We start from the raw sequence: 26072 nt of genomic DNA, 5'->3' as shown, positions 1-26072 counted from the left end.
TGTATGGTAAGTGTGAAATGCAGGAAATAAATGCTAATCAGTCAGGAAGAACAGAGTTCTAGAGGGGACTGTGTGAAGACAAGTTAGGGCTACACTGTGAAGATTGAAGGGCTTGGCTGAAGTTTTTGGATTTCATTCTGTATATAATGATAACCTAACCTATAGGAGTTTCACCACCACACCGACTGGAATGACCGTGTTAGGACAGTTACAATTACTACCTTTGTATGATCCTCAAGACTCTGAGCAGTACTTTCCCATTTATTATCTCAAAGTAGACACGACTTTCAGTTTCTGTTCCAAATACATGCAAAGTCACTCTTCTGTTCCTCAATCTCTCCCAAGCACTACAGAGCTATCCCAGGCAGAATTTACACCTGCTAGTCAGTCAGAAAGTGAATTCCTGGATTAGAGTTCCAAAATATACCTGGAAACATATAACTCCGTATTTTACCCCCTAAACATAAGTTAAATCATTTTGGATACTTTCCGAGTCAAATGTGTCTTCAAATTAATATGCTACTTTTTATTGGGGGCTCATCAAATTAATATGCAACTTTTTATTGGAAGCTCATCTTATGATACAAAATAAAAATTCTCATGGGAGGACTAGCACTTCATAATTTATGAAGGGTCAGTTTTGAGATTTGCTAATAATAATACTCAGGCCCCAACCCAGAACACTAAAATCTAAATCTCTGGGCTTGGGACCTGAATAGCAGCAGGTTTTTCAAAAATCTCCTCCCTCAAGTGATTGCAATGTGCACTGAATGTATTCAACTACACATTAAAATAAATTTGGGGCACTGCTCCACACTGACTAAATTAGATTAGTTTTTGGTGCTTCCCCAGCACATATTTTTAAATGCTCCTCAGATAATTTTATAAGTATATAAAAATTTTAGGGTCATTGATCTAATCCAACCCTCTCCTTCTGTTGCCCAAGGTAACCCACTTCTTGACAGAACTAGGATAAACTGTTCCCTCAACCTGTAACCTCTGGGCTCTTTTCTCTCTACAGGTCTATAAGCTGATTCTTCCTATAACAGTGTGTATGCTTGTCTTTCTTTATTCATGCCAGTCTCCCTCACTAGAATGACACATTGGTTATTTCTGCCCAAAATCTACCCCAGCTCTAATATTAAAGGTTGGCATTCAAGCTTCCCTCCTCGCTTTTGTAAAATCTTTTATCTATGCATCTTATTTGCTGCCATAGAAATAACATTTATGGGGCCGGGTGCAGTGGCTCACGCCTGTAATCCTAGCCCTTTGGGAGGCCACGGCAGGCAGATCACAAGGTCAGGAGATTGAGACCATCCTTGCTAACATGGTGAAACCCCATCTCTACTAAAAATACAAAAAAATTAGCTGAGCATGATGGCAGGTGCCTGTAGTCCCAGCTACTTGGGAGGCTGAGGCAGGAGAGTGGCATGAACCCAGGAGACGGAGCTTGCAGTGAGTCGAGATCACAACACTGCACTCTGGCCTGGTGACGGAGCGAGACTCCATCTCAAAAAAAGAAAAAAAAAGAAATAATATTTATTGAGTGCTTGATATGTATCAGGTACAAGGCACACAAGGCCATACATAATCTCATTTAATCTTTACAACTACTTCATGCAGTATATGCGATTATTATTTCCAGGTTCTAAAACGATTGAACGTGAGGCTTAGAGAGGGAGTTAAGTAACATGTCCTGGGTTATTAGTCTCTGGCTATGTCTAAACTTATTTATATCCTCATGATCTGGGATATTAAACCCTCTTCATAAAGTAAATACTCAACAAGGTTCTTCATGATCATATGTTTTTCACAGACAATGGAGACAAATGCCAAAATCAGTATTTATCAAGTATGTACACAAACATCTACAAGCCTTTGTCTCTTTCCTCCTATGAATATTATCATTGAGTTGAATTATGTCCCCTTCCAAACTCATTTGTTGATGTCCTAACCCCTATTACCTCAGACTGTAACTACATTTGGAGATAGTCTTTAAAGATGCATTTAAACCAAATGAGGCCATTAGGGAGGTTCCTAATCCAATATGACCGGTGTCCTTACAAGTAGAGGAAATTTGGACACAACATGCACAGAGGGAAGATCACGTGAAGACATAGGGAAAAACCAGGGAGAAAGGTCTAGAACAGATCCTTCCCCATGTTCCTCCAAAGCAACCAACCCTGCCAACATCCTGATCTCAGACTTCCAGCCTCCAGAACTATGAGAAAATAAATTCCTGTTGTTTAGGACACCCAGTCTGCAGTATCTTGTTATGGTTACTCTTGGAAACTAATACAATTATTATCTCATGTGGTACACAGCAGCCTCAGAAGCATTTACTGGAATTAAAATTAGATCTGCCCTTTGGGATGAAACATGTGCTTTTAAAAAGACTCAATTGCACAAGTTCAGCTCAGTAGTTAAAACAAGACATACAAAGAAAATGGCTATATATAATAAACCTAGAATAGCAGTAAGAATCAGAAATGCCCCACAAGGTATAAATAAGAATGAAATGGAAGGTAATATCTGAATTTCCAATACAGTAGGTGACATCAGTCAGTATCTAGGGATCCGGCTTCTATCTAACTCCTGGACAGGGATTAGTGAGGGCAAGCAAAAGCTTCAGTTCTAAAGACTTGGGCAACAGAATCAGATTCAGTCACAAGATCTAGGGAAATGGATCTAATAACCAAAATAAGGCACAACTCTGGAACCTCGTCTCAGGAATACGTTAAAAGTTAGATTGCTAGGGTTGAGCCCAGACTGCAGACAGAACAAGTAGAAGGACTGAGTAAATGCTTGTCCTCAGAGGGTCTGGCTGAAGCTGGAAACAAGATGAATTTCAAGCTCTCCCATCTGCAAAGAATAAAGGACTTCAAGGGCAGGAAATCCAGCAGATCTCAACACCCATGTTGCCTTCTCTGATCAACACTGCGTGAAAGGAGAGATTTTTGTTTGCTTCTGAACCCTCTTTCAGGTCTGAGATTTCTGTTATTCTGTTATATTGAACCAAAAGTAAGGACAACTTTTTCATTCACTGGATAAAATGGGTCAAAAACACTGCAGTATGATTCTGCATTTTAAAAGGATACCGAAGAACAACTTACTGAGATAAAACAGGTGATACTGAAATCTTCAATATCAAATCTTTTTCTAAATGAACTTTGAAGTATAAACGTTTCCCCTTAAATTGACCTGTAGTTACATATCTTTTTAAAAGTTCTATATTAAAGTTGTAAGCATATATTACATGTAAAATTTGTATGATTATTTTTGAAAATGTAGCCCTGATGTTAATTTAGTTTCTCTTGATTCAAGAATAGAAATTTCTTTCAAATGCAACTAAATGACTAATATTTCTAGCCATGGACTAATTTAGAAGAAATATTATTGGGTATAATCATGTTAGATTTACCAACTTAATTTCTTTCCTTTTTATAGAACTTATGTTTAGTCATAACTCCTGTTTTAGAATCAAGGAGACTTTTTTTTTGGTCGTTTATATATTAGGCAGAAATTGAAGCTGAAAATCCAGCCTCTCACCATGATTTCCAAATTTTTCTTAATGCATATTCTTAGAAATTAGAAATTAGTATGTTAGCTCAGACCACACACACACACACACACACACACACGTGTTCTTTCAATCTCTTATCAAGATTTAAATTGCACAGACGATTAAAACAGCTAATGTCCATTCCATATCCACAGTAAGAATAAATTAGTTCTCAGACTTTCTCTCTCTAAGGCATTAGATTGAAACATCTAATGCCCCAAGTCATATGTCTCTCTTTTAGTAGTTAAGAGGGAGAATTGTTTATCCTTCCCTCATCAATGGCAGACAGCAGTCTCTCCTCTGTTTTATGCCTATTCTCACCTCTGTCCTTCATAAGGCCAAAAAAAGTCAGGCCAGGTAAAACTGTTGCGCATTAGTGCGAAATGTCAACCTGTCCAACTGTCCAAATGCTTCCCTATAGCAATTTCTTTCCTCTGTTAGAATAATTAAAGAAGAAACTACAGAAAGCATTTCGCTCACTGTTAAGAAGTGGAGGTAGAGGTATCTGAAAGTGTATTCCTCACCTTATGTGGGAAAGGGGCCAGGGTAGATGTAGATAAAAGGGACAAACACAAAATAAATCAGGTGGATTCTTTTGAGAGGGCCATTGAGGTCAGGGACTATGCTCAATCAATATATTCCCCAAACCTGGTAAGTGCCTGTCATATAGTGGAAACTCAATGAAAAATTAATATATGAAGAGAAAGGAAGGAGAAACGTATAAAAAGAGAAGTCAAGGCTTTTACGGTTCCATGTGAACCCATTGCTTTTTGATGTTCTGATTGATAAAATACCAATTATGGCAGGCCCTAGAAGACACCAAAATTGGTTATGTGCAATTTAATAAAAGGAATATTAAATAGAACTTTTTATTTTCTTATTTGAAACAATATCAAATTAATTCATGCATATGATAAAAATAAATAAATAAGGGCTTCCCATGCATAGCTATAGTAATTGTTTCTCCTCATAGCTCTTCTTCCCACAGTATCAATTCTACTTCCCAACCTTATTTTTAGGTACTTTCTTAGTTGTTCTAATGGAAAACATCCTAATTTTAAAATAATTTGTCTCTATATGTTGACTGCTTTATTTGTAATATTATCTACTAGTTTCTAATTTTAAAATATTACCTATTGTTAAAACTGATTAAAGAGAGATGCTCACTTTATTTACAACATTTTGATTTCAGAAGACAATAGTTTTATCTTTCTACAATTCTATATTTAAACATACTTAATCCTCTATTTCTCATCCTAAAATCTGAACAGAATCTTTTAACTCTTGAACATTTTACGTAAGACTATTCATATTCCTGCCTATCCCTCCACCTCTGCCCTCTTCAGAGTGCTTCAGCTCCCATATCTGTCAGTTTTACCTTTATTTTGATGCAGACACAATATTCATATTCAATAGTGTAGACATTTTTAAGTATTCAATGTAGAAAAGGGTTTATTCTAAAAATTGAAAACCAATAAGCAGCTTTTACAATATCATTACATCTAAACACTCCAGAACCAAGAAAAAGGCAATAATGTGCAAAGGTTAAATTTCCTTTTCTATAGATGCACTGTCAGGCACTCAGACAAAAATGTAGTTAAGTTTATAGCCCAATTGGTTGTATCAGTCACTTAAATTATATCATATTTTATCTTGCTTCATATTTGGACAAGGATTTTTTTAAAGTTTATTTTTTATCAATTTTTAATTGCCCCATTTTATTGTTGAAAGAAGGCACAGCCTTTCTTTACCAAGTCTATGATGTCATGTAACTCATTCATTAGTCATTGGTTATTTCTTGGAATCCATGACATTCTTCTTAATACAGATATTCTTATTGGAGCCTCCTGGAAATGACCTCCAGTTTTAATTTGAATGAACTTCCTTTTGCATATGTCATTCGGGGACTTCCTTGCATTGAATTTCTGGGTTAGTTCTACTATTCGTTTATTATTTGTCTTGACTACATGATTATTATTCAGTTTTCTTGGGTGCATCTATCCTTAAATAACATTCTCAGAACGAGAATAAAAAGTAGGTTTTCTGAGACCTTTGAAGTTGATAGTTTAGATGAATACAGAATTGTGGTTTCAAAATTACTTTGCTTATAATTGTTTCTGTATATTTTATTTTTATTAACATATAATATTTGCACATAATTACGGGGTACATGTAATATTTTGTTACATGCATAGCATATGTAATGACCAAGTCAGGGTGTTTAAGATATCCATTATCTTATGTATGTATTGTTTCCATATGTTGGGAACATTCTAAGTCCTCTCTTCTAGCTATTTTGAAATATGAAATACATTGTTGTTAACTATATTATACTTATCTACTATCAAACATTAGATCTTATTCCTTCTATCTAACTGTGTGTTTGTACCCATTGACCATCCTCTGTCTTCCATCCCTCTCCCCTCAACACACCCTTCCCCATGTCTGGTGACTATCACTCTACTCTCTACCTCCATGAAATCAATTCTATTAGCTCCCACATATGAGTGGGAGTATGTGATGTTTGCTTTCTTTGCCTGACTTATTCCACTTAGCCTCCAGTTCCATCCATGTTACTGCAGATGATGATGATTATTTCATAATATCCTCCAGTTCCAGCCATGTTACTGCAAATAAGAGGATTTAATTCTTTCATATGGGTGAATAGTATTTCATTGTGTATACGCACATTTTCTTTAACCATTCAGGCACTGATGGACACTTAGTTTGATTCAGTATCTTTGCTATTGTGAATAGTGCTTCAATAAACATGCGAGTGTAGGTATCCCTTTGATATTGTGATTTCCTTTCCTTTGGATAAATACCAGTAGTGGGACTACTGGATTACATGGTTGTTCTATTTTGTTTTTAGAGAAATCTCAAAATTTTGAAGGCATTCATCAACTGTAGTCTATGTTCAGTCTGTAGTTTATCATTGCTGATGAGAACTATAAAGGCAGTTAACTCTTTTTTGTATATGACTTGGTTTATTTTTTAACCTCCAAAAGCTTATACATTTTCCCCCTTTTCCTCGGCATCTTTAATGGTGTTGGAGTTCCTCTTATGTTTCACAATTATAATCTTTATACTCATCTTTGGGCATCCCCATGGCTGTATGGGCTTCTTCATAGGTAAGTTTAATGTTTGCCTCTTTGTAGTTTCAAAATTCATCATTTTTACTTCAGGTTTTATTTTAATGCCTAAGATCAGGTTATTTTATTTCCTGGCTTGGAGAATTGTCCAGATACCATACCTGTAGGCAAGTGTGTGATACTGAGTTTGGTCATATAATCTTGTATTTTGTCCAGTCACCTTTGTCTAAGCACTTCAATGCTCTGAATTGTGGTTCCCAGAGCTTTCTCTTTATCTTGAGCTCTGTTAATAACTTTAATACTTAAAAAAGTGTTTTACAGAGAATATTTGTGTGTTGGGGTGAACAAATTTCCCCGTGGGTGGAGGTTAGATATTTCAGGACGTATTATACTAAACTTGACCAACATGTGTGGCATTTTGTTCTGTTTGTTTTTTAAACACTCTTCTGCTCTTGAATTATCTCTTATTTCCAGGGTCACCATGTCTTGGTTTATCTTGGTCTTTATCTTGGTTCTTAGTTTATCTTGGTTCTTTCTATCTCTTGCTATCTCTTGGGTTTTGTTGTTCATTCATATTCAAAATGGGCAACCAATTGGTGGATTTTCCTGTGTGGCTGATGAGTATTTCCACGTAGATCATTTTAGCTTGGCGGCTCTAGTAGATACTAAGTGTATCTCTGACATTTGTGAATAGAGTACGTGAATGGATACCTTTCACTTTAGGATGAACGAGGTGTGAAGCTCAACTTCAGGATGGTATGGATGGGGACTCCACAATGGAGAGGCACATACTCCCAGTATCTGATTTTTGCTTAAGCAATTCGCTGAATTGCTTCTTGATATTTACCTGGGATTTAAATGTTGGGCCTTTATTGTGTGCAAGGCAATAAAGAGGAAGGGGGAATGGTAAGAAGAGTGATGTAAAAGAGTGTGTCAACACTACCGAATGAACGTGCCAACCTGAAGTTCCCCCTCTCACTTCAGCTCCATTGAATCTGATGTCTCTGAGCCTGAAGTCTTCACAAGATGCTTTATGGCAAATAGCTCTCTACTCCACCACCACACCCTCATGCCTACTTGGCAAGCTCTTATGTGGAAAAGCAGGCTGTATTCCCCTCTCCATCTTCTATAAAATCTCATTTACCCATAGTTCACCTTTTCTCATCACTTTTATGAGTATTTTATGGGAGTCCCATGGAGTAAGAAAAACAAATGCTGAGATTTGACAGCCATTTGAAAAGAAAGCTCCTTTTAACCCATTTCCCTTTTAGGAAAAAAAAAAGTACAGCTGGCTGCCAGCACAGTACTTTTAGGGCAAACGGGAAATGGGTTAAGTTGTAATTGTTTTAAGGTTACAACTTTTAAAATATGTGTAGCTAAATTCTTACCACAGAGCCTGATTTTGTTTTGAAGCATCCTGTCTCTCTATAAAGTCCACAGTTAGAGAGAGAGGGGGGGGGAGAGAGAGAGAGAGACAGATAGATGGATAGATAAGGAAATATCCATGGTCCTTGCATTCATGGCATTTTTAATTGACTAGCTAGAACAGTGCACTCATAATGCAGTAGGTTCTTTGTAGATATTTATTAAACCAATTAATACATGAATAAATAAATAATAGCCAAATTTTTTAATTGCAAACCCTCTTAATGTTATAAGAAAAAATACTAGGACTACGAGAAGAACACTAATTCTTTGCTCCCAGGAAATATACATAAACCAATAACTTCTTGATATGGTTAGGCTTTGTGTCCCCCACGAATCTCATCCTGAACTGTAATCCCCATGATCCCTATGTATCAACAGACAGACACGGTGGGAGATGATGGATCATGGGGGCAGTGTCCCCCATGTTGTTCTCATGGTAGTGAATTCTCACAAGATCTGATGGTTTTATAAGTATCTGACAGTTCCTCCTTCACACTCTGGCTCTCTCTCACCTGCTGTCATGTAAGACACGACTCTTCCCCTTCCATCATGATTCTAAGTTTCTTGAGGCCTCCCCAGCTAGGCAGAACTATGATCAATTAAACCTCTTTATAAATCACCCAGTCTTAGGCAGTTCTTTATAGCAGTATGAGAATGAACTAATACACTTCTAGTCAAAATTATAAGCACTATGTGAGCAGTAGGCATTGGACTGCTGAAGCCCAAAGAGGATAAACCCAGTACGTTTAAAGAACTAAGTAATCATATAAACCATTGCATAAGTTACATTTAAAGGATGTATCACATTATTTTTATAAGAGTTCCTGATTCCCCAATGATTGTCAGGTACCCAAACTTAACAGGCAATTATTCATATTACCCACAATCTACCCTTGGTCCCCTAACACTATCTCTATATTTAGGGGTAAAAGTCACATCTGTTATTAAGGGTCCTCAGTCTTATTCAGCTACTCATTGTTTGATATTCTTGCAGGTATCATTTCTTAGACTAATCCAGAAACCTTATGCTCCTCAAAAGACTGCTAAACACTGCCTAGCAGTAACAGTTATAAACCAACTAATAGCCCCTTGTTACATAGGTTGACATCTGAAGCCATTCACAAAGCACTGTAGAAATTCAAAGGCATAATTAGTGTTGTACTTTCTCAGTTTACTGAAAGTCAGCAAGGAGAAGGTAAAGAAAGAAGGAAATCCTGTTATCCTATGCCAGGCTCTTCTTCCAATTCCCTGCCTTAGGATTTATACATTAAGTTCCTTAAGTATAAGTGGCTTTCCCTTGGATCAAGACAGCACCTTTGTTTCTTTGCTTATTCTTAGGCCTCTTTACTCTATTCCTCACAGGTATGAATCTTCAGTAGATCTTCTCTCAATGAATTATAATACATATTTCATTTAAATTTAACTGTTATTTTATAAGCAGGATTTAGTTCACTTTCTTTTTCTTCCATTTAGAGAGATTTATATTAGTTAATATTTATAAGCTAAAAGACAAGAGATGCCCAATTTTTCTCACCTGGCAATAGCAGTATGAATGGCAATTACTTGTAAAACCTGGCTGTTAACCTCAATTTTTAGATAATCCCACTAGATAGAGCTCATTGTTAATCTGTGTGTGTGTGTGTGTGTGTGCGCGCACGCGCTATGCATATGTATATTAAAAGGAATTAAACTACATTTAAAAGATTATATTGACTATAAAGGCTGTGTTATCTTTCAGATGCCATTTTGACCAGGTTATCTTTAGGTTTTGTGAGACAGCAGAACACACAGGAAAATTATATCAATACATCAAAGAGAAATGTTCCTTTGAGGCATTTATCAACTCATATTTTATTGTGTAATTATTCCTTATAATGGTGAGGCAATAAGCTCCTCGCATCAGACAAGCTCCATCCCTCCAACTACCCATGCCACTAGTCAGGTTTATTTCATCATCTGTTGTTATTGTAAATAATTTTAGAATTTAATTATGTCTGATTGCATGCTCACTGTGATTTATAACACATATTCAATAAAAAACTGGTAAAGAGCCCTTTAAGGAATGGGAAAATACACATATTGTGATGGTTAATACTGAGTGTTAACTTTATTGGATTGAAGGATGCAAAGCATTATTCTGGGTGTGTCTGTGAGGGTACTGCCAAAGGAAATTAACATTTGAGTCAGTGGACTGGGAAAGGCAGACCACCTTCAATCTGCGCGGGCATAATCTCATAAGCTGCCAGCACAGCCAAAATAAAAGCAGTTAGAAGAACATGAAAAGACTAGACTGGCTTAGCCTTTCAGCCTTCCATCTGTGTGGGATGCTGCTGGTCCTCCAACAGCAGACTCCAAGTTCTTCAGCTGTGGGACTTGGACTGGCTTCCTTGCTCTTCAGCTTGCAGATGGCCTATTGTAGGACCTTACCTTGTGACGGTGTGAGTCAATACTCCTTAATAAACTCCTCTTTATATATACATCTATCCTATTAGTTCTGTGCCTCTAGAGAACCCTAACTAATACAGATTTGGCACCGGGAATGGTACAGAATATTAGAGGAACAGAATGTTAAGGATGGAGTTATTTTGTTGGTTTTGGGGTTTGGATTAGACCCCCAAATGCTAAGGACTCTACTTCTAATAGTATGGACAATACTGATAGTCCTTGGCGTGAACTGTTTAGAGAGTTATGCAAAATAAATGCATTTGGCACTCCTGATTCACTGCTTGTGAGAGGCAAGGAGCTTAGTGACTCTATACATAATACCTTTGACCATATGTGGAGAACCAAGGAATATAATGAAGTTGGATGGTTGCTCCTAAGTTCACTGGGCAAAGTGATAAAAGAAAATGATAAACTAAGCAGATACTGAGCCTCAAATCTTCTCACATTGCCCTGAGTGACAGTCTTTTCTCCTATACAAAAAGAGATGAAATTGTGGAAAATCAGACACAAGCTCTTATCATGTGAGTGGCTAACCTGCAACAAAAGGTGTGTATACACACAGCCTTGCCAGGTGTCTACTTTTAAAGTGAGAGCATTGATTGGAAAAGAATGGGACCCTGCAACATGGAATGGGGACATGTGGGAGGACCCTGACAAAGCTGAGGACACTGAGGTTGTAAACTCTGATGAGTCTTTTTTGCCAGAAGAAACAGCTTCCTCATCCCAGTAGTGGCAACATCCCCTCCTGACCCATGCTGACATCAGCCTTTCCACCTTTGTCTGGGGAAATAAACCCTGTGTTGCCTGAGGCAAGAGTGATGGTCTGCCTTCCCTGAGGCAGCTGCCAGGCAAGACAATGTTGATTTTCCTCAGGACCCATCCCCCAACACCTCTGTTTGCTTCTAGACCTATAATTAGGCTAAAGTCCTGACAGGTCCCTAGAGGCATGATTCAGAGTGTGAGCCATGAGGAGGTATGCCACACTTGAAAAGAACTGCTCGAGTTTTCTAATTTATATAAGCAGAAATCTGGAAAACAGGCATAGGAATGTATATTAAGGGTGTGGAATAATGGTGGGAGGAACACAGAGTTGGATCATGCAGAATTTATTGACTTGGGCCCACTAAACAGGGATTCTGCATTTAATGTTGCAGCTCGGGGAGTTAAACAAGGTTCTGATAGTTAATTTGCTTGATTAGCTGAAATATGGATTAAAAGATGGCCCACCGTGAGTGAGCTGGAAATGCCTAATCTCCCTTGGTTTAATGTAGAGGAAGGTTTCCAAAAACTTAGGGCGATCGGAATGCTAGGGTGGATAAGTCACTTTAGACCTATACATCCCAGCTGGGAGGGTCTAGAAAATATACCCTTGACCAATACTTTCAGAAACAGATTTGTGAGGGCGGCACTTGTATCTTTGAAGAGCCCTGTGACTGCTCTTCTCTGTATGCCAAATCTGACACTGGGAACTGTGGTCATTCAACTACAAAATTTGAATGCAATTGGAATAACTAGATACTCAGATGGCAGGAGCCAAGGGCAGCACTCAACCGTCAAAGACAAGGTAGGCATAGCTACCATAATGGACAGCAGAGGCAAAGCAGCAATCAGAATAGCCTGACTCATGTAGATCTCTGGCACTGGCTAATTAATCACAGTGTTCCTAGAAGTGAAATTGATAGGATGCCTAATGCATTATTACTTAATTTGTATAAGCAGAAAACTTCCAGGTTGAGTGGACAAAAGACTAATTTGAATTATTAAAACAGAGAATCATGGCCCCTCAATCAACTTCCAGACCTGAGACAGTTTATAGACCCAGAACCCATTGAATGAAGGGGAAGTTGGGTCCTCTTGAGGAAGGACCCCACTACATTATCGACAAATTCATGCTGTTACTCTTTCTTCCACCCTTCCCCAAGGGGACCTCCAGCCTTTTACCAGGGTAACTGTGCACTGGAGGAAGGAAAAAATGATCAGACATTTCAGGAACTACTGGACACTGGCTCTGAGCTAACACTGATTCCAGGGAACACAACACATCGTTGTGGTCCTCCAGTTTAAGCAGGGGCTCATGAAGGTCAGGTAATTATTGGAGTTTTAGCTCAAGTCCAACTTACAGTGGGTCCAGTGGGTCCCCGGACACAACCTGTGGCCATCTCCCCAGTACCAGAATGCATAATTGGCATAGACATATTTAGCAGCTGGCAGAACCCCCATATTGGCTCCGTGACTGGTAGGGTGAGGGCTACTATGGTGGGAAAGGACAAATGAAAGCCACTAGAGCTGCCTCTACCTAGAAAAATAGTAAATCAAAACCAATATCACATCCCTGGAGTGACTGAAGAGATTAGTGCCATCATCAAGGACTTGAAAGACGCAGGGGTGGTGATTCCCACCACATTCCCGTTCAACTCTCCTGTTTGGCCTGTGCAGAAGACAGATGGATCTTGGAGAATGACAGCGAATTATCATAAGCTTAACCAAGTGGTGGCGACTCCAATTGCAGCTGTTATACCAAATGCGGTTTGATCGTTTGAACAAATGAACACATCTCCTGATACTTGGTATGCAGCCAATGATATGGCAAATCCTTTTTTTCTCCATTCTTGTCCATAAGGCCCACCAAAAGCAATTTGCCTTCAGCTGGCAAGGTCAGCAATATACCTTTACTGTTCTACCTCAGGGGTATATCAACTCTCTGGCTTTGTGTCATAATCCTGTTCTGAGAGAGCTTGATTGCTTTTCCCTTTCACAAGGTATCACATTGGTCCATTACATCGATGACATTATGCTGACTGGATCCTGTGAGCATGGAGTAGCAAACACACTGGACTTACTGATGAAACATTTGTGTGCCAGAGGATAGGAAATAAATTCGACTAAAATTCAGGGACCTTCCACCTCAGTAAAATTTCTAGGGGTCCAGTGGTGTGGGGATTGTCGAGATACTCCCTCTAAGGAAGGTAAAGGATAAGTTGCTGCATTTGGCCCCTTCTACAACCAAGAAAGCAGCATAACACCAAATGGGCCTATTTGGATTTTGGAGGTAACACATTCCTCATTTACGTGTGTTACTCTGGCCCATCTATCAAGTGACCCAAAAGGCTGCTAGTTTTGAGTGGGGTCCAGAGTAGGAGAAGACTCTACAACAGGTCCAGACTGCTGTGCAAGCTGCTCTGACACTTGGTCCATATAACCCAGCAGATCCAGTGGTGCCTGAGGTGTCAGTGGCAGACAGAGATGCTGTTTGGAGCCTTTGGCAGGCACCCATAGGTGAATCCTAGGATTTTGGAGAAAGGACCTGCCGTCTTCTGCAGATAACTACTCTTCTTTTGAGAGACAGCTCTTGACCTGTTACTGGGCTTTAGTGGAAACTGAATGTTTGACCATGGGTCAAGTTACCATGCAACCTGAACTGCCTATCATGAAATGGGTACTTTCTGACCCATCTAGCCATAAACTGGGGTGTGCAGAGCAGCATTCCATCATCAAATGGAAGTGGTATATACATGATCGGGCTCAAGCAGGTCCTGAAGGCACCAGTAAGTTACATGAGGAAGTGGCTCAAATGCCCATGCCCATCATCTCCACTCCTGCCAGCCTGCCTTCTTTCCCACAGCGTGCACTGATGGTCTCGTTGGGAGTTTCCTACAATCAGTTGACAGAGGAAGAGGAGACTAGGGCCTGGTTCACAGATGGTTCTGCACCATATGCAGGTACCACCTGAAAGCGGGCAGCTGCAGCACTACAGCCCCTTCCTTTTTAAATTTTTATTTATTTATGTATTTTTTGAAACAGAGTTTACTCTTGTTGCCAAGGCTGGAGTGCAATGGCATGATTTGGGCTCACAGCAACCTCTGCCTCACGGGTTCAAATGATTCTCCTGCCTCAGCCTCCCGAGTAGCTGGGATTATAGGCATGCACCACCATGCCCGGCTAATCTTGTATTTTTAGTAGAGATGGGGTTTCTCCATGTTGGTCAGGCTGGTCTTGAATTCTTGACCTCAGGTGATCCACCTGCCTCGGCCTTGCAAAGTGCTAGGATTACAGGCGTGAGCCAGCACCCCCAGTCCCTCTACACCCCCTTTCTAGCACATCCCTGAAAGACAGCAGTGAAGGGAAATCTTCCCAGTGGGCAGAACTTTGACCAATGTACCTGGTTGTACACTCTGCATGGAAGGAGTAATGGCCAGATGTGTGATCACATACTGATTCACAGGCTGTGGCCAATGGTTTGGCTGGATGGTCAGGGACTTGGAAGAAGCATGACTGGAAAAATGGTGAAAAAGAAATCTGGGGAAGAGGTATGTGGATGGACCTCTGTGAGTGGTCAAAAACTGAAGATATTTGTATCCCATATGAGTTTTCACCAATGAGTGACCTCCACAGAGTAGGATTTTAATAATCAAGTGGATAGGATGACTTGTTCTGTGGACAACACACAACCTCTTTTCCCAGCCACCCCTGGCATCGCCCAATGGGCCCATGAACAAAGTGGCCACGGTGGCAAGAACAGAGGTTACGCAACGGTTCAGCAACATGGACTTCCACTCACAAGGCTGACCTGGCTATGGCCTCTGCTGAGTGCCCAATTTGCCAACAGCAGAGATCAACACTGAGCCCTTAATATGGCACCATTCTTTGGGGTGATCAGCCAGCTACTTGGTGGCAGGTTGATTACACTTGACCTCTTCCATCATGGAAAGGGCAGTGGTTTGTCCTCACTGGAACAGACACTTACTCCAAATATGGCCTTGCCTATCCTGCATGCAATGCTTCTGCCAAGACTATCATCCATGGACTTTTGGAATGCCTTATCCACCGTCATGGTATTCCACACAGCATTGTCTCTGATGAAGGCACTCACTTTACAGCTAAAGAAGTGCAGCAGTGGGCTCATGCTCACGAAATTCACTGGTCTTACCATGTTACCCATCATCCTGAAGCAGTTGGATTGACAGAACAGTGGAATGGCCTTTTGAAGTCACAATGACAACACCAACTAGGTGACAATACTTTGCAGGGCTGGGGAAAAGTTCTCCAGAGGGCTGTGTATGCTCTGAATCAGCGTCCAATATATGGTACTCTTTCTCTCATAGCCAGGATTCACAGGTTCAGGTATCAAGAGGTGGAAGTGGAAGTGGCACCACTCACCATCATCCCTAGAAACCCACTAGCAAAAGTTTTGCTTCCCATTTCCACAACGTTAAGCTCTGCTGGTCTAAAGTTCTTAGTTCCAGAGAAAGGAACCTGTCACCAGGAGACACAACAATTCCATTAAACTGTAAGTTAATATTGCCACCTGGCCACTTTGGGGTCCTCCTACCTTTAAGTCAACAGGCCAAGAAGGGAACTGTAGTGTTGGCTTGGGTGAATGACCTGGACTATCAAGATGAAATCAGTCTAGTACTCCACAATGGAGGTAAGGAAGAGTATGCATGGAATACAGGAGATCCCTTACAGGAGATCCCTTAGGGTATCTCTTAGTATTGCCATGCCCTGTGATTGAGGTAAATGGAAAACTACAACAGCACAATCCAGGCAGGACTATAAATGGCCCAAACCCTTCAGGAATGAAGGTTCGGGTGACTCTACCAGGTAAAAAAAAAACACAAACTGCTGAAGTGCTTGCTGAAGGCAAAGGAAATAAAGAATGGGTAGTAGAAGTAGGTAGTCATCAATTGCAGCTGTGGCCACGTGACCATGTGCAGAAACAAGAACTGTAATTATCATAAGCATTTCTTCCTTATTTTGTTAAGAACATATTTGTGCATGTATACACTTGTACTAAGAAAATATCTTCATCTTATTTCCTTTTTCCTTTATCATGCGACATAAGATTTATTGACTTCATATCAGCATTTAAGTTAACTTCATGTAATAGCATTTGGGTCGGGGACTGGTACTTTCTGGTTGTACAAACGATAGTTGTATTATGTTAGGCATAATTATGACCTTATTATTGTCTTTATTTGAAGATGATGTATGATTTCAGGAGACGTGTACGAGTTCAAGTTGACAAGCGGTGGACTTGTGATGGTTAATACTGACTGTCAACTTGATTGGATTGAAGGATGCAAAGTACTGTTCCTGGGTGTGTCTGTGAGGGTGTTGCCAAAGGAGATTAACATTTGAGTCAGTGGACTGGTAAAGGCAAACCCACACTCAACCTGGGCAGGAACAATCTCATCAGTTCCCAGCACGGCCACAATAAAAGCAGGGAGAAGAACATGAAAAGGCTAGACTGGCTTAACCTTTCAGTCTTCCATCTGTGTGAGATGCTTCCTGCCCTCCAACATCAGACTCCAAGTTCTTCAGCTTTGGGGCTCAGACTGGCTTCCTTGCTCTTCAGCTTGCAGACAGCCTATGGTGGGACCTCACCTTGTGACCATGTGAGTCAATACTTCTTAATAAACTCCTCTTTATATATACATCTATCCTATAGTTCTGTCCCTCTAGAGAACCCTCATACACATATCAATCTCCATCAAGAGATTTCTGGGCCCGGAGCAATGGCTCCCACCTGTAATCCTAGCACTTTGGGAGGCCGAGGTGGGCGGATCATGAGGTCAGGAGATCGAGATCATCCTGGCCAACATGGTGAAACCCCGTCTCTACTAAAAATACAAAAATTAGTTGGGTGTGATGGCACGCACCTATAGTCCCAAATACTTGGGAGGCAGAGGCAGGAGAATCACTTGAACTCGGGAAATGGAGGTTGCAGGGAGGCAGAGGTTGCAGTGAGCCAAGATCACATCACTGCACTCCAGCCTGGTGACAGAGCTAGACTGTCTCAAAAAATAAATAAATAAATAAAAAGTATCTGGACACAAATTAAGTATATCTACATTTTTATTATTTAACACCTACTTTATTACTTCAGGGAAAAAATATGTGTTCATAAAACAATATTAAGGCACAAAAGGCAGTCAAGAGAGTCTACTCGTCATCTGACTTTTTACAAGCCCATAAATAATATGCAACTTATAAAGAGAAGTCATTGGAAGGTGAGCTGACTGATCCCATATTTTAAATTGGGTTGCAGCAACAATAACAGAATGAGCTTTCCCTCCCTCCCTCCCTCCCTCCCTCTCTTCCTCTCTTTCTCTCTTGATGGAGTCTTGCTCTGTCGCCCAGGCTGGAGTGCAGTGGCACAATCTCGGCTCACCACAACTGCCACCTCACGGGTTCAAGCAATTATCCTGTGTCAGCCTCCCAAGTAGCCTACAGGCACATACCACCACACCCGCCTAATTTGTTGTATTTTAGTAGAGATGGGGTTTCACCGTGTTGCCCAGGCTGGTCTCGAACTCCTGGGCTCAGGCAATCCGCCCACCTTGGCCTCCCAAAGTGCTGGAATTACAGGCGAGAGTCACTGCGCCCAGCCAGAATGAGTTTTAATTGTTCTTATATATAAGATTGTATTGATACATACATATAGGGGGATACATATATACATGCAGTTTTGACATAGAATAAGGAACCGAAGTAATTCTTAAATTATAATGTTTTGTATATAATTTATTATGCAATTTGGCAATTATAAAGAAAGCCCAAAACTGCAAACAGTCCCGCTAAATACAAAAACATTAAGAAACACTAAAAGTGTTTCTACAAGGATGATGACCAGCACCATTAAATTTAGGACTGTGGCCACTTTAAATCTGAGTGAACAGAAGCAAAATGAGGAGAATCTTCAAAATAAGCACATAATTTTAATATTGCATTGAAACATTTTCTATATAAGCACTATCTAATGGAACTTTTTGTGATAATCATTCTTGAGCATCAGGCGTTTTGGCTAGTTCTTCAGAAGAAGGGGAGTTTTAAGTTCATTTTATTTAATTTAAATAGCTACATGGGGCTACAGTATTATACAATGAAAATTCAGACTATTATACAATATTCCCACAAGTTTTAGAGTAAGAACTTTTTACCTCAAAGTTACTACCCAGAACACCATACATAACACCTTGCTTGATACAATACTTGTGAAGTACAGTTGATGCTTGAACAACACAGGGGTTAGGGTTTGACCCCTAAGTAGTCAGAAATCTGAGTAAAACTTTTGACTCCGGAAAACCTTAACTACTAACAGCCTACTGTTGACCGTTTAATTGAGACTAAACAGTCAATTAACACAAATGTTGTATGTTACACGTATCATATACTCTATTCTTACAATAAAGTAAGTGATAGAAAAGTTATTAAGGAAATCATAAGGAAGAGAAAATATATTTACTAGTCATTAAGTAAAAGTGGATCATCAAAAACGTCTTCATCCTAAAGGTCTTCATCCTCATCATCTTCACATTGAGGAGGAGGAGGAGAAAGAGCCTTGCTGTCTCTGGATGTCAGAGGCAGAAGTGGAGGAGATGGGAGGGGAAGCAAAAGAGGCAGGCACATCTGGTGTAACTCTATGGCAATGCATGGTAATTTCTGCCTGACATTTTTGCTTTTTTGTTTCTCTAAAAATGTTTCTGTATGGTACCAATATTTTCTCCACCATTTGCTTTAGTGTCATTGTCTCTATCATAGAAGGATCCACGTGGTAAAAGAAGTCAAAAGGAGTCTTGAATAACCGGAACCTCTACCAGACTGTCTAATGTCAACCTGTTTTCCAGCACTGCTTCTTTTACATCTTTTTCCTCACTGTCTGTCATTGGTTAAGAAGCACTCATCTATCAAGTTATCTTCCGCTAATCCCTCCGGTGTGGTGTCTATTAACTCTGGAATCTATATTTAGAAACTTTTCACTCCATACCTTTTTTTTTCATCATATCCACAATCTCTTTCATGATATCCTTGATTTGCCTATGAAGTCATGCACAACATCTGATACAGTTCTCTTTAGAAGGAATGAATTGTTTTGGGCCTGACGGCTTTCATTTTTTTTTCTATAACAACAATGGCATCTTCAATGGTGTAATTCTTCCAGATTTTCATGATATTCTATTTATCGGGGTTCTCTTCCATAGCGTTACAATCTTGTCCATACAGTATTATGTGAAATGAGCCTTTAAGGTCCAGAAGCCAAACTGGAATCTTTGTGTTTGGAGGCAAGTAGACCACTTCAACACCTTTCATGTTGAACTCATGGGGTTTTGGGTAGCTAGAGACATTGTTCAATATAACAATAACTTTGAAAGACAGTCCCTTTACTAGCAAAGTACTTCCTGACTTCAAGGACAAAACATCCATGTATCTAGTCCAGGAAAAGAACTCTTGTCTAGGCCTTCTTGTACAACAAAAAGGCTGGCAGCTGGTGTTTATTTTTTCCCTTCAACACTCAGAGGGTTAACAACATTATATACAGAGACAGCCCTTACTGCATTTGCACAATACAGTATAGCTAGCCTATCCCTTCCTGCCTCAAATACTAGTGCTTCCTTCTCTTCCTTACTACTCAATGTTCTTTATGGCACTTTTTTTTTTCCTCCAGAATAAAGCACTTTGCATTAAAACCTTGTTCAGGCACATATACTTGCTCCTCCATAATTTTCTTAATGGCATCTAGAACTCATCTCTGCTGGTCCATAGAAGCTGCTTCTACTTTTGATATTTTTTGAAAGCCAAACCTCTTCCTTAAATGATCAAGCCATCCTTTTCTGGCATTACATTCTCTAGCTGTAGATCCTTCACTATCCTTCTGTTTTGTCATATAATGACTTTGCTTTTTCTTAATATTAGGGTCTATAGATACACATTTCTTATAGCAATCCTGCACCCACAGAAAAGCTGCATTTTTAAGGCGAGATCAAAGTTTTTCACAAAAAGTGCAAGGGTTTTGCTCCTGCTGGCAACAGTGTCACAAATTTCTTTTTCAACAGTGGTTCTTACACTGGATGAATTTATCTTGAAATGGTGGGCAACTGCAGCTGCAGACCTCAATTTGCGGTACACATTAAGCAATTCAACTTTTTCCTGTAATGTCATAACGTTGCTTCTTGGGAGCACTTCTAGTGTCACTAATGACACTCTGTATGGGTCTCATGGTATTACTCAAGGTTAATGGTATCATACTAAACATCACAAAAACTATGTGAGAACCACAAGATATCACGCAATTTCCTGGAGAAAGAAACTGCTCACAGGGGGATGATAAGCATCACAGGGCATTTTAAAGTGGTGCGCGCAACAGTAACGCTCACTGGAAGAGGCTAAGAAATTATTACAGTAATACAGTATGCACTACAGTTAACTTCGTGCAGCTATGATTTAACACCGCATGTTTACATGTTTACATTTCTTTCCACTGCAAATGGCACCATGTATAGTCTATAAGTGTGTAAGTTTTTATTAATTTTAACTTTTTATAATAGATTCATGTATATTTTATGGTAGTAAATGATAAAACAGACTATTATCTATATATATATTGCATGCATTCCTGATATACCTTTTTCTTATTTTCTTAAAGTATTTCCAGGCTACCTGGTGCGTCCACAAATTTTTTAAATTGCTGCAATTCTCAAAAAAAAAAAAAAAAAATCCAGTATATTCATTGAAAAACCATCCACGTATAAGTGGGCTCATGCAGTTCAAATCCGTGTTGTTCAAGAATAAGCTGTAATCTGTTCACAAATTGTGAGAAAAGATTAATTTGAAGTTTGAAAAAAAAAAAACCTACCTTTGCAACTGGAGTATTACATAACTGATGTGATTTTTAAAAATATCTACTTCCTTTATAAGGCATAATTTTCATTTTCTGGCAAACAAATTGTTTTTCACAGAATAATAAATCCACTCTAAAATAATATCTTAAAAATATTAGACTGCATACCAAATTTACCAGAATGACAGGACACAAAATCACCAAGAACTTTTGTAGCCTCAACTTGGAGGTTGTTGTGTTTTAAAATCCCACAAATCAATCAATAAAATTAAATTAATAAACATAAGACTGGCGGTAAGGCTATCTCATCTGTGAGCATTCCCAGCCTCACTGCGGAACCCAGCACCTCGCCAAGCACACGCGCCTCTGCACTTGGCTGAGGTCCCCGCACGGCCGGCGCCGCCCCCTTACCTTTCTCGCTGACGCTCTCGCTCTCCAGCTCCACGTCCTCGCAGCTGGTGTACTCGGGCGTCGACACGCCCTCCTCCTCAGAGCTGCTCACCGACATCTGCCGCTTCTTTCCGCCCCTCTTGGACCGGTGCGGCTTGGGCGGGGACGGCCGCACCGACTCGGACTGGTCTGAGCTCAGAGAGTCGTTCCGCAGCATGGTCTCCACCTTCTCGCGCTTGGCTTTCCGCATGAGGACCGCCGAGCTGGGGTCCAGGCGGCTCTGCTTCCTGAGGGGCTCCTGGGCTTTGAGCTCCGTGGCTTCTGCGGGAACCGGCCCATGCCTGGGCGCCGGCGGGCTGTGGTTCGTTAGCTGCTTGGCGCCCGGCGCCCTGGTCTCCGCAGTCCTCTCAGCCGAATAGGCCCGCGGCGAGTCCGGCGGCGAGGCCCTGGCCGCCGCCGGCGCGCGTTTGCCGACCTTGCCCTCCGGCAGCGCCGCGCCCGCCTCGGTGCGCGGGAGCGCCACGTCGCTGTGGCGACGCTCGTGCCTCGCGCGGGACACCCGGGCGTGCATGCGCATCTGCTGCTCCTCAGGCGGCGGTTTCACCGGGTACCGAGCCAGGTTCGGGTCGCTGCGGTACCTGGTCTGATATTCCTCCTCCTTTCTTTGCTTTTCCTCATCCGCCACTTTGCCCTCATCCCGTTTTTCCGGCGTGTCTGGGTAATCCTGTGATCGCCCTTTCTCAAGCCTTCGGCTTTCCCGCCTTTCTTTACGTTCCCGTTCTTCGACGGCCCCCTCCCCGGGCTGCGCTGAGGTCTTTGGCACGCGTTTCCGCTCGCTCTTAAGGGCTCCTTTGCCATTCTGCTCGGAAAGCCCTGGGGTCTTCTTTCTATGGTATACAAAAAAACGTCAAGGAGAGCAATTTATAAACTTATAGACATAAAAAACGTGTTTTCTTTTCATTCCAGTCTTAAATCATTTCAGTTACAATAATTAGTTACAGGGATTTGGATCTGAAGGTGGAACTGTAAAGGTGTTGGAATTTTACAATGTAAGGGATCTAATGGGAACACATACTGATTACTACCAAATAGAGTTTTCATTAAGAGTGTGATGATTGTACTACATTTAGCAGCTCACTGAAGCGTCGTTGCTCTTGTTAGAAGTTTACATTGAATCAATTTACTTTTCTTGAAATGTTGATAAAACTTACCTTGCAGGGTTCATGTGAGGATTAGAGACACCATCTGTGAAGATGTTTTATGAAAGGGTAGAGTGTCGTGCAAATGGAAGCAGTTCTCCAGTGTCTCTGATTCTTTGTTCTACTAATTATACTTTTTCTCATCTCTGCCTTTAATTTTCTGTTTCTGACTCCTTGACAGTGTACAAAATATGGTCAAGAATTCTTCAGTAATTTAAAACAAATAAACAGTGTCTCTTTCAATCTTGCTTCTCCCTGAAGTTGGCCAGCTCTTTACACCGGCCACCTCTCTTCCTGCTCCTGTACCTCCCAATTCCTCATTGCTTTCCTATGAATTTATATCATTAGTAAAATTATTCCTACCTATCAATCTTCAAATTTGAACTAAAAAGTCAGAACAAAAAGTCTCTATTCAGCCCTCGTTCTTGAAATTTTTGTAGTTTTACACTATATGTCAAAAACAGAACTCTTTTCTTTAGAAACTTTATAGCTCCAAATTCTCTATCTTATTTAAAGATACCATCTTCCAACCAGTTCCAAACTGCATCTTCAGTATTTTTGTCTCTTCTTCTCCCACAACAATTTGTCACCAAATGCTATTAATTCTACCTTCCCCGAGATATCTCTGGTGTCCTTTCTATCCTTTCTCCAAATAGCTTAGTTACACTCATTCTCTCGTACTGCCCTCTTATATGCTGTGTAGTTCCCCTGCAACTCCTGAGTACCTTATAAAGCTTAATTCAGAAGTCACTTCCTCTTTCCTAGGGCTGTCAAAATACTATACATATTGCCTAGCTTTGATCAAATTAGCATCCTGGTTAATCGCCTAGGTGTCTTTCTTCCCTAGGATAGTGTGTGGTCTCTTCCTTAGGATTTGTCAGAAAAGCGACCATGTATGTTCTAATCATCTTTATACCCTCTGGTTCCTGGCACAGTGTTTATCTGTAGTAAATACACAATGACTGCTGGCTTGAATAATAGCTACATTCACTGAAAGTCTACCATGTGCCAGCTTGGGAAGAACACATGTTCTCTTTTAATACCTGCCACAACCCTGCAAGTGAGTTTTTACTGACTATTGTGGCAGAGCCAGGACTAGAATCCAGACCTCTTTAACTTCGAAGTCCTTGATCTTTTACTGTATGGGCTTTGCTTGAAAAGGGGTTCAAAAGCTTTCCTTGGAGCCTCCTTTCTCCAAGTAATGGTTACACATATAAAAATAACAGGCCCAGTCTAGGTCCTAACAAAAGTTCTGGTCCCCAAACCATGAGCCTCGTGAGCCTGTCTTCCTTGTCAACACTTTTTCCCAGTGCATAGCTTCATGTTTGCCCATGAATACATTTTTGAATGAATGAATCAATCAAAGTAAATAATCTGATCATATTAGTCTCTTTAAATATTCAGTGGTTTCCCTTTTGCCTACAATAAAAGCTATAAAATGTAACCTGTCCCTTCACTGCCTCACCAGCCTTTTCTCCCCAATATTCCCTCTGCTACTTGCACTGTAGCCAGCAGCTATCCTTTAGGAGGCCCTCACCCTGGGCTTGTTCCCTCAGGCCATGTGCCTGTGCAGATACCTGGAGCACCCATCCTACCCTTCTCTTGGTTAATTCCAAAGTCACTCTTTAGAGCTCAGCATAAAACAAATGTCCTTAAAGAAGGCTTCTCTGATGTGTCCACATACTTTCTGATAGGTCAGATTCCCCCATCACATGCTCTCAGAGCACTTTTAATTAAAGGGCTAGGTTTATAAGTGAAACATGATCTAAGAGCTGTTCTGAGTTCACCGTTGGAAGTTGGTAGCTCAGCTGGGTGACTTAGTTCGTGTTAACGTCTGTGCTTGATATGAAAGAAAAGCTTGCAACAAAGGTCTCCTAAGGAGTACATTCTAGAGATAGACAACACCCCTCAGGCCTGTTGTTTTTCCATGTGGGATCTGAGAATTAGTACTTCCACATATTCCTTCCATTAATAGAAGTTAAAGTCTTGAAAACGCGTTTGCTCTCCTAGCAAAATCTTGCCTTTTGCTTACAGGGTGAAAGAACTATTACCTCTCTCTAGGAGGTTCACTTCTAGACCTGGATGAAGCCTGCTTCTGTTCAGGCCCCAAGGCTTGCTGTGAGGGCTCAGCCCCTTTGCTCCTGTCTGGTGGTGCGCTGGGAGGAGCAGTGTCCTGGGAGGAGGCAGCTGCTGTGCTCAGGGGTGTCTGAGACCGCGATCGCTCTTGGAGTCGTGCTTTCTTTTCTCTTGGTACCTCAGAGCCACCACCTGTAGCTGTATCACTCAGGGTTCCATCCTGACTTGTCTGTTGAGGGCCACTTCCAAAGAACCATGCCCCAGATTTGGTTAAGATTTCTTGTTGCTTTCGACATAAATTGCATACCCACATAACCTATTTGAAGAAGAAAGAACAATATAAATTTTTATGCCCTCTTGGAAATAATTTTTCAGTATCTTAAAATGTAAGGAAAAAAGAACAGTATTCATTTTCATATTTATCCTTGCAAATTTCTTGAGAAAATGGTCCTCCCACAAGTCATAGTCAAATATATGAATGCCTAGACAGGGACTTGTCTGAGGCTAGAGAACTTCTGGGCAGCCAGAATAGAGTTTTTTCCTCAGCATTTCTAATTTGATGATTCTGTATTTCCTTTTACCATATATCTGTCATATTTTTTATAATTGACTCTGGAGTATTAGCAAAAATGTTCCAAGTAAGGTAGTTAACTGGTTAGAAAAATGTTACCAGGAAATAAAAGAAAAAAGAAAAATGTTACCCAGAACTACAGAATCAATATGTATATACAGTACTTGCAAGTATTTTTAAAAAGCCTGTCTTTTCAAAAATCACCCACAATTAAAGGCAATATTAAAAATATTCATATAGAAGAAACAAACATAAAAAAGTAGGCCCACAAAAAAGGTCAATCTGTATATTTTCTCTAGTTTCTTAGCAATAAACTAACCTTAAGCTTATTTATGCTATAAAATATAATTTTCCATGCACATATTTACTAAAGCAATAAATGTGACTCTGAGTTTATTCATATGTGACCACTCCAATGTAATGTTTCCCAAGGAGAGCTATTTGGGAACCATCATTTAGCAACATATCCACTGATAAATTATAAGATGTAGCACCACTTAAAATAAACCTATATATCCGTTCTCCATTTGATGACCTTTAAAATGAATGTAATAATGAGGACGATTGTTGTAATAAAAAATAATAATAGCAGCAATGACTAGCTGTCACGGGGCAAAGATAGGTGCTAAGAGCCCCATGAGCCATCTTTTCAAATATCCTCAGTACCTCTGTTTCTTTGTGCTGTGATTTT

At 40.3% G+C, this 26072-nt stretch overlaps 1 protein-coding gene across 2 annotated transcripts in view; it reads right to left on the bottom strand.

The window, feature by feature from the left end:
* Window positions 1-26072, bottom strand: part of RIMS1 (regulating synaptic membrane exocytosis 1) — a 501191-nt gene that overhangs the window by 198918 nt on the left and 276201 nt on the right. Inside the window, exons 5-6 of one of the 2 annotated variants that reach the window (XM_011987097.1) lie at window positions 24786-25126; window positions 21557-22422 (exon numbers count right to left, since the gene is read on the bottom strand). In XM_011987097.1, the coding sequence (XP_011842487.1) occupies window positions 21557-22422; window positions 24786-25126 (1207 nt within the window). Of the gene's footprint in view, window positions 1-21556; window positions 22423-24785; window positions 25127-26072 lie in introns of those variants that run through there. The other variant, XM_011987098.1, reaches the window with a different exon arrangement.

The sequence above is a fragment of the Mandrillus leucophaeus genome, unplaced genomic scaffold (assembly GCF_000951045.1).
Source record: "Mandrillus leucophaeus isolate KB7577 unplaced genomic scaffold, Mleu.le_1.0 Scaffold300, whole genome shotgun sequence".
NCBI lineage: Eukaryota > Metazoa > Chordata > Mammalia > Primates > Cercopithecidae > Mandrillus > Mandrillus leucophaeus.
The sequence above is the reverse complement of the archived record's forward strand: the minus strand, read 5'-3'. Positions and strand labels throughout refer to the sequence as shown.